This window comes from Vigna angularis, chromosome 8 (assembly GCF_016808095.1).
Source record: "Vigna angularis cultivar LongXiaoDou No.4 chromosome 8, ASM1680809v1, whole genome shotgun sequence".
NCBI lineage: Eukaryota > Viridiplantae > Streptophyta > Magnoliopsida > Fabales > Fabaceae > Vigna > Vigna angularis.
The window spans coordinates 23583865-23593521 of NC_068977.1; the positions used below are offsets into that span (position 1 = coordinate 23583865).

Sequence of the window (9657 nt, forward strand, 5' to 3'; positions counted from 1 at the left end):
GTACCTTTGAGGCCGAATGACCGAGTACCTGAACACTTGAGGCCATGGAAAGCCGAGCAACGCCGAGTGGCTGAATACATGTGAGACCAGATAGCCGACTACCTGAGGTCGAATGGTCGATTGGTTAAACCCATGTTCTGGTTAGTCCGAGTTAACCGTTCGACTTTAGCTAAGGTTAACTATAAGACTTATGAGTCTGAGAAAGATTTGTCTCATTTTATTGAGGAGGTTGTTTTGGTCCGAACGACATATTCTAGGCCGAGTGGTGACTAGCGGGAGTTCTTTTTAGATTTTTTTCCCATGTTGAACGGAGGCATTGTAAAACCGGACAGCCGATCAAGCGACGCATGTGGACGAGAGTGAGAGTTCAAGAAGAATGTTCCTCACTGCTCGGTTTAGGACCAGGGGTTCTTGTAGAGCACTCCCTCGGTTTTATTTATGAGAGCGACAATTCGTTAAGAACTTTTATCACTGCTCGATTTGGACCAGGAGATTTTTGGATAATGTCCCCGGGTTTTGTTTACGAGAGTGACAGTTCGTTGAGAACTTTTTTCACCGCTCGGTTTGGACCAGGAGTTTTCCGAATCACGTCTCTGGGTTTTGTTTACGAGAGTGACAGTTCGTTGAGAACTTTTATCATCGCTCGATTTGGACCAGGAGTTTTTCGGATAACGTCCCTGGGTTTTGTTTACGAGAGTGACAGTTCGGTAAGAACTTTTATCACCGCTTGGTTTGGACCAAGAGTTTTTCGGATAATGTCCTTGGGTTTTGTAAGGTGGCCCGAACGGTAAGTTCTCGATTTGCCAAGTAATTCGTGGGCATGATCATGTCATCTGCACTGTGAGGCTGAATAACCGAATGGTTGAATAGTCAAAGTCTTGATACCATAGTTGGCTAAAGTATCTAAGGCCTTATAAGGCCGAGCAGTTGAGGCCGAAGGGCCGAATACCTGTGAGGTCGAATGACTCAATAATTGTGAGGTCGAATGGCTGAATAATTGTGAGGCCGAATGACATAATATTTGAATGGTTGAACACTTAATGCCAATTTTGGTTAAGTGGCAAATGCATCATTGGACCCTGAATAAATCTTGAACAATATTATAATATTGAATTAAGATATTTAAATTAAATTATTCGGAAAGGAAGTATAATTATTAAATTATATGTATTTTTGAACAAAGCGGAATGCATGCAGGTGCTGAAACTACTTTTATGTTGTTGGCGAATCTTTTCGTAAGTGATGCATCAATCACATAGGACGTTTTTATATGTTGAGATGGATAATCATCAATATTTCAAATGGTTTAGAAGTATAAATTAAATCATATAATATAAAATAAATTTAAGATGGTTATATCAAAATATTTATCTGTAAAGTCGTAGAAGCTTGCTGACGTTGATGGTGGGAGTTTCTTCAATCGGGATCAATATGTAAGGGCCTAGACGACATGATGACGCTGAGACTACGTTCTTGTCTGGTTACTTGCGGTTTTAGCGGGATGCCAGGCACCAAAATGTTTCGGTAGGGATTTGTAGGACCGAGAGACTAACCTTTTCTGACGTGGCTTTGTTGCTTTCCGACGCTGGAATCGAGTGCTTCGCTCGCTTGGACTCCGGATGTCGTTCGGTTGTGCTCTTGATGGGGGGAGGTACCTGCAAAAGGCACTCCGACGCTCAAGTTAGGAGCAGTTTTATGAACTGTTTATCACAGTTTTGTATTTAAGTCCTGATCGGACGTAAGTATAACGTAGTGAAGTCTCAGTTGAACCTACCATGCCTTTGGCCTCGTGAGTGTATTTATAAGCGTTTCATAGATCAAATAAAAACAACCTTACCTGAAAATCCGGTTAGTTACTCATAAATGACTTTATCAATATCTTAACCGCTTATCAACATCTTTATATCTTCAATCAAATATCTTGATTCTTTTATTCTCCTTTGATTATTTTATCTTCTGTTGGACTACTGGTCCAATAGTACCTTAAGTGTTGGCCCAATTATGGTCAAACATTATTTAACACGGTTGACTTTAGTTGATGCGGTTGATAATGGTCTGGTTGACCATTGTTGTGGTGGTGACCGAACGGCTTGTGATGTTAACCGTTCGGTATACACTATATCCAATACAATATATATATATATATATATATATATATATATATATATATATATATATATATATGAATAAGAAAATGAATATGAAGTTGTTTAATATAAAAATTATAAATTATCGTGATAATAAAAATATTATGCTTTATATATTAAATATTATGAATTTCTGCATAGGCTAATATATCAAAGTCTGTTTGCTTGTTTTACTTTTAAAACTCTCTTGTCTTACTTAACTTTCTAAGCAACTACAAAAGTTAAAAATGTATAAGACAACAACAATCATGTTTATGATAAATCAATATATATTTTGTTATTGTTTAAAAGCACTGATATATTTGATATATATATAATTTAAAATTATAATGTCAAGTTCAATTTCTAATCATTTAAGTGATATATAATATCTCAAATAAATATATCATTGTTTTGTTTTACAATAAACACTACTGCTTGTCTTATTACTATATATACATACCATTTATATAAGAATACCATTAATAATGATTTTATTCTATTAGATCAAGTTTGTAGGTCACCCAAAATATTAACCTAAGTTATTAATCAAATTGTTATCAATTTACAAGAAAAAATGTTTTCAGAGATTGAATTAATAGTCGTTAAATAGCTTCATTCATTGTAGTCTCATATCATCAAAGTTTATCCCATCATCCAACTTATCTAACTCAGTAATCTATGTGATGACTTTTTGTTTTTGGGTTCATGATCCCAAAAACATCTTTTTTTGCACAATTTTAAATCATATTTTACTTTTTTTTTTCAGTTTTTCCTTCACTACCATCAAAGGGTTTCAATTTTAAATTTATGCAAAGGCTAAAATATCAAAGTCCGTTTGCTTGTTTTACTTTTAAAACTCTCTTGTCGTTGCTTAACTTTCTAACCAACAAAAAGAAATTAGAAAATGTATAAGACAACCACAATCATGTTTATGATAAATCAATATATATTTTGTTATTATTTTCAAGTACTAATATATTTTATATGTTAAAAAAAATTATAACTATAATATATGATGCAAATAATATTTTAAGTTCAATTTCAAATTATTTAAGTGATATATAATATCTCAATTAAATAAATATATCGTTATTTTATTTTACAATGAACACTACTGCTTGTCTTATTATTATAAATATCAGTTATATAAGAATACCATTGATAATGATTTTATTCTATTAGATTTGTAGATCACACAAAATATCAATCTCATTAATCAAATTGTTATCAATTTACAAGAAAAATTGTTTTCAGATATTGGATTAATAGTCGCTAAATTTAAAGCATTAGTCACTAAAATAATTAAAATTAAAGTTTAAATTTAAAATAATTGAATTTTGGTCTTTAATTTTGAAAAACAGTTTAATAGTTAATTTAGAAACTTTTAATGCAAAAATATATATTAAAAATTAATAATCTTGAATTTCTAAAATAATTTCTAAATTCGTGTAAATAATCACTGAATATTTTGTATTTATAGATCAGTTTTATTTAATGAACGTTTTTAGTGATTATTCACACAAAAGAATAACTATCTACGTCTACCTAATGTTTTGTAATTTTTTCCATGAAGTTCTTATTTTGTGTTTGATTATTCCAGAATTGGGAAAAATGAAGTGAAACTTTTACGATCTCTCTTTTAAAATTACGAAACTTATGGAAGTATGTTCATATTGACCTTCTGGGAACTTTCCGGGAAAACTTCCCAGAAAGTCACCCATTCCAGAATTGCTCCAGGTTAAACACGTTTAACCATGGAATTCTTATGAGTGAGACTACCGAAAAGTAAATGCATTTTGGTGATATTAGTCAAATCAATTCCTTTAAGCTATCCTTCGACTGTATAGTCCCATACCTACACAGTCTCCAGATCCCTCTCATTTCGGTGTATGTTCGATTCGTCCATGTACCCCTTCCACCGAAGCTGCCAGGAGCCGCTCCTTGTCTGTGCCCCCTACACCATGCCTCTTGCACCGGCGTCACTCCCCGCCCTCGTCAGTGCCCGGATGTCACACTAACAAAAGACTTACAGACAATAAAGAGCAGATATAATTCCATCTATAAATTCCAGAAGTTTTAATAATTAGACTTTTGGGAATATGATTTCAAAATCAGTATAAAATTGTGGAATAATGAAACTGCTAACCACACTCTATTTACGAAAAGGATGGTGTTTAAAGCACTCCCTTTGTGTTTTGGTTGGGTTTTACTTCTTGCATCTCGTGATTATTATCTACACCATATATCAATAACTGAAAAGACTAAAATATCCTACTTACACACCAGGTTGCTCATGCTGTGCCAATCCATCCTTGTAATATATATATCCATCTATGTAATATATATTTAAGTTATTCTTATTTTACATTTTCATATTTTTACTCACATCATTAATTATTTTACACATAAAAAATATACACGAGACATTTTCCCACCATACTAAGTTCTTACTAATTAAACCATATGATACTTCTATAAACAAAACTTATTTATCAATAAATAATATTTTAATTATACCTAGAGTTATATAAATTTTCAAGTCTTATAGAGGTTGGGCTAACAGTCTAGAAAAAGGTTAGGAGTAATCAAGAAGACAACTATCCTAGTAAACTTAAAATAGAAGAGTTGCAAAATTGGCATAATTTTTCTATATTATGTTCCAACTTTTTTTTTACAATGCTTCACCACTCCTATTTATAGAAGAGGGTAGTGAACTCAAGTCTTAACAGAGAAGAAAGAAAAAGAAAATGAATCTGGAACAAAAAAACTCTAGATGTTTCTTAAAGAGTGACTAATGTACCTTTTGAAGTAAAGAATTCAATAATTTTCTTAGTTAGTTTCAAATGTATGCACCTTTAGAGGATTTCTAGGTCTAGAAGCAATGTTTTAAGATCACTTGATGTCTAAGGTAGCCAAAGAACCACTTAGCTTCCCTAGTCACTCAAGAGTCACTTTTGAAAGCCAAAACAACAGTTTTGCATAAAGTTGTCTGTTTTAATCGATTATGGTATGTTTTAATCGATTATGGTACTTACATAATCGATTAAATCATAGAATTGCACTCTTTGTAGGATATTGTTTGTTTTAATCGATTAAGTCATTTACATAATCAATTAAATTATAGGCTATTCAACAAAAACGACAAAAAATACAAGCCTAAACAAGATGTAAGATCGTTCTAAATACAATACATAAAAAAAAGACTTATTTATATTTTACAATGCTAAGAGAAGGGAAAGACAAATACACTATCTTCCACAAAAGAGCTCTTTGAAATCTTTCTTCTCCTTCTATTCTCTTGGTCATAGCTAATGTTGTAGCTCTTTGAATGAATTTCCATCCATAAACCTCTCTTCCATCAGTAAACCTCTCTGTTGTGAATCCAACAGAGATCTCGTTAAACATATTAGAGACGAATTCAAAAGATGAAAAGACAAAGAAAATTCTAGAAAATCTTTTTTTGCCTATAACATACTAAATGTTCTGGCTCAAGAACCCATATTTTTTTGCCTATAACATACTACATTCAACCAAGACATGAGATAAATCGTGAATTTGAAAAAGGAGAAGATACGCGCATACCTTTTTCTCGTCACATTCAATACAACTGATCATATATACTGTCTGTCAATTTATTTAGGAATCTCATATAAGCATTTCTCCAAGAACGCCAAAGTAGCATTGGCCCTACTAAGCTCCAAAATCCAGTGAAGTATCCGATCCCCATGCTCATGTATAATGCCTCAAAGAAACAGCTATCTTCATCATCATTGGTTGCTTCAGTTTTTGAAAGCTTTATTATTGTTTGATCTCCATCTCCAGGACAACTTTTATTGAGTTGTTCACCACAAAGATCAATGTTTCCTTCAAAACTAGACCCATTAAAGGTTTCGAAGTGTCTTCCCAATGGAATTCTTCCTGAAAGAGAGTTGTGTGACAAGTCTAGTTTCCCCAGACCGTCAATTTCAGAAAGAGAAGAAGGAATTTTCCCACTGAAATGATTTCTTGATAAATCGATGAACTCTAGTGATCTTAAACTACCAATCTCACAAGGAATTTCTCCTCTCAGATTATTTCTGGATAAATTCAGAGAAACTAGCCCAACCAAATATCCAATCTCCTTCGGTATTTCACCACTTAAATTATTACTTGAAATATCAATGCTCTTAAGCTGTAACTCTGGATTTTTGAACCCCTGTTCCACGCCTTTCCACATCAAGCTTATGTTAAGGGTGTAATTTTTCTCACTATAAACGCCATACATTTCAAAATCAGTGATATTCATCGAATATATACGATTTAGAGTATCACTTGTGTTGATGTTCTTTTCAGTCATTGCAGTCAAATTCTTTAAGCAAGATGGAATTCCTTTTGATAACATATTTCTCGAAAGATCTAAGAATTGAATGCGCTTCAAATAACAGAGTTGAATTGGAAAATGTCCAGAGAAGTGATTCCCTCGCATGTTCAATATTATCAATTGTTGCATATTTTCCCCTATCCATGATGGTATTGGGCCAGAAAACATATTTTCGGCCACATCCAACATAATTAAATTGCTGCAATTCTTCAAAGTGGAAGCTAATTCACCTCTCAGGTTATTGTTTTGTAAAACCAAGACTTCCAATTTAACAAGGCTGCCCATGGACACAGGAATCTTCCCTGTCAATTTATTGTTTCTTAAATCAAGAAAGAATAACTGATGTACAGATTTCCAACAGTCTGGGAGTTGTCCCTTCAATTGATTGTTTGATAAATCCAAGGTGGCCATTACATCTGTGCGTTGGTCACATATGAATGAAAACAAATCTGAAAATTTATTGTCAGAAAGCCTTAGGTCTGAAGCTTGTAGTAAAAATTGCGGAATTTTTCCTTCAAAATTATTTGAATTCAGAAATATGGACGGTCTATGGAAAAGCTTCAATGATAAATTATTGGGAATTGCACCACTGAGATTATTCTGAGACATACAAATATCTCACATCACGCAAGTTGTTCCAAAACCATTTTGGTACTGAACCATTAAGCCTATTCTCTGAAATATCCAGATGAAGTAAAGAGCGTTGAGTCTGGAGCCAACTAGGAAAGCTAGGACCCAACTTGCAAGATCTTAGTTCCAAGATTATTATTTGAAAAGGAGGAACCCAGTTAGGGACTATTTTTAGAGATAAGGAGTTATCTGACAAAGATAAGAACCTTAATTTGGAAAATTTTGAAAGATGGGATTCAGTGACATCACCCTCCAAGCAATTTCCATCCAAGTACAAGCCCTCCAATTCAGATAGTGATCCAATGCTCATAGGTAGAATGCCGGTAATCTGGTTATCAGATAAAGACAAACTCTGAAACACCGTGAAGAATTTTGAATGAAGCTAGAAATGTTCCCACTCAACTTGTTGTTTGAGAGGTCTAAACTCTGCAATGTGCACATGTTCCCAAAGAAATTCGGAATCTCGCCTTGCAGTTTGTTATCAAAGAGGTCAAGAACTTCAAGAGAGTTCATTACTTTCCCAAATCCATTTGGAATGGGACCTTCCAACATGTTATGATGAAGTTCAAGTGTACGAAGATTGGTGGTGGAGTTGAAGAGCCAGTAAAATATGGATGATGATTTCAATAGATTAAAGGAGAGATCAAGCGAGACAAGACAAGACGAAGAATTCGTAATTGAAATAGCTGACATGAGAAAACTATCATCTCTAAGACTACAGTTTCGCAAATAAAGATTTTGAAGTTTTGAACTGAAGTTGAAAATACCCTGAAAGACCGATGATGTCATCTTATTATAGGAAAGATCAAGGATCACAAGAGAAGGAAAGTTAGACAATAATTGAAATGTTGAGGATGTGAGCATATTAGAAGAAAGGTCAAGGATGGTAAGAGAATTGGAAAAGTTGGAACGTGAATAAAACAGAGATTGAATATGGGTATCTGAAACAGAACAATCAACTAGTCTCAACTCTCCTAGCTTTGGATAATGAATCATATGCAACCAGTCAGGGTTATGTAAACCATCGATGGCAAGATGTGTTAGGGAAGAGAGATTAGACAGCCAGTGTGCATCCTTAGGTTTGACATCAAAATCACCAGGAAGTCTAAGAGTTTGCAAGTAAGGAAGATTCCCAACCTGGAAAGGGAGTGCTCCAGAAAATGAATTACCAGTGAGACCAAGGTATCTCAACTATGACATATTTCCAAGTTGACAAGGGATTTTCCCATCAAGATTATTATAACTGAGATCAAGATACCTTAAATTTGTAAGGCTTCCAAGTTGATAAGGGATATCTCCACGGAGAAGATAATTGTGACTTAAATCCAGAGACAATAAATGTGTAAGGCTTCCAAGTTGGGTAGGAATATTACCACCAAAATAAGAATAGGAGAGATTGAGATATCTTAAGTTGGTAAGTGAGCCCATGAGTTATGGGATGTGACTCTCTATAAATTCATTGTTGCTGAGATCCAAATGTTTAATATTTTGCAAGGGAAACAGTGAAGTGATATTGAGTGCACCACTCAAATATTGTGTATCCGAACCACGGAGACGAAGGATGGTTACACGACCTGTTTGATGGTCACATTGAATGCCTTTCCATTTGCAACAATCTTTACTCTTCTCATCATCCCTCCATGTAGACAGCATGTAATGAGCATCTACGAGGTCATGTTTGAAGTTGAGGAGTGCCTGTCTCTCGCTCTCAATGCACTTTATTTCTGCGGTATTGTTGAATCCGAGAATGGATTCTGCAGCAGGCAGCAAGAGGAGGAGAAGTACACAACAGAGTTTAGGAAAACAAGTAGTCATTACTTTTTTGGTGATACTAAATACCTAAGAGTGAAACAAGGACTTTGAATTTGATCGGTCTACTCTTAATTGTGAAGTGTGTAAACCAAAACGATTGAATATATATAAGCGTTTTGGTAGAATATAGTGCTTCTGGTAGTTTTTGTTGGGCTCCATCACACCAATAATTGGACTAGTTGCTTGGAATCTTTGAATACTTTCGAACCCCAAATAACCCACAATTAGGGATGACAACGGGTCGGGTCGGGTACGGGTAGTGCCTACCCGCAACCCGACCCGTCGGATAAAATCGTACCCGCTATCCGACCCGCTACCCGTCGGGTACCCGTTTAAAATATACCCGTCAGATATTTTAAAACCTGCGGATACCCGTGGGTACCCGCAAAAAATAAAAAAAAATATTTAATACATTTAAAAATAAAATTTAAATAAAAATACAAATATATATATATATATAATATAAATTAATTTAAATGTAAATTAAAATTTAATTTTAATTAAATTTAAACTAATAAAATATATTTTTATTTTATTTTTAATTAAATTTAATTAAAAAATATATAAATTATTTATTTTTTAATTTTTTACGGGTAACGGGTACCCGCGGGGCGGGTAGTATACTACCCATACCCGACCCGTTTAGAAGTGGGTATTAAAATACCTGCTACCCGTTACCCGCGGATAATAAATATTCGCGGATAGTTACTACCCGTCGCGGATTTT

At 34.1% G+C, this 9657-nt stretch overlaps 2 protein-coding genes across 2 annotated transcripts; both read right to left on the reverse strand.

The window, feature by feature from the left end:
- Positions 1-5727: 5727 nt before the first annotated feature.
- LOC108344220 (receptor-like protein EIX2) lies at positions 5728-6900 on the reverse strand. Its single transcript, XM_017582686.1, has one exon. The coding sequence runs from the start codon at positions 6898-6900 to the stop codon at positions 5728-5730; it is 1173 nt and encodes a 390-aa protein (XP_017438175.1).
- Positions 6901-7084: 184 nt separating this feature from the next.
- Positions 7085-8934, reverse strand: LOC108344221 (receptor-like protein EIX1). Its single transcript, XM_017582687.1, has 3 exons — positions 8689-8934; positions 7636-8256; positions 7085-7471 (listed from the first exon to the last, which is right to left on the reverse strand). The coding sequence occupies exons 1-3, from the start codon at positions 8932-8934 to the stop codon at positions 7085-7087; spliced, it is 1254 nt and encodes a 417-aa protein (XP_017438176.1).
- Positions 8935-9657: the final 723 nt, after the last annotated feature.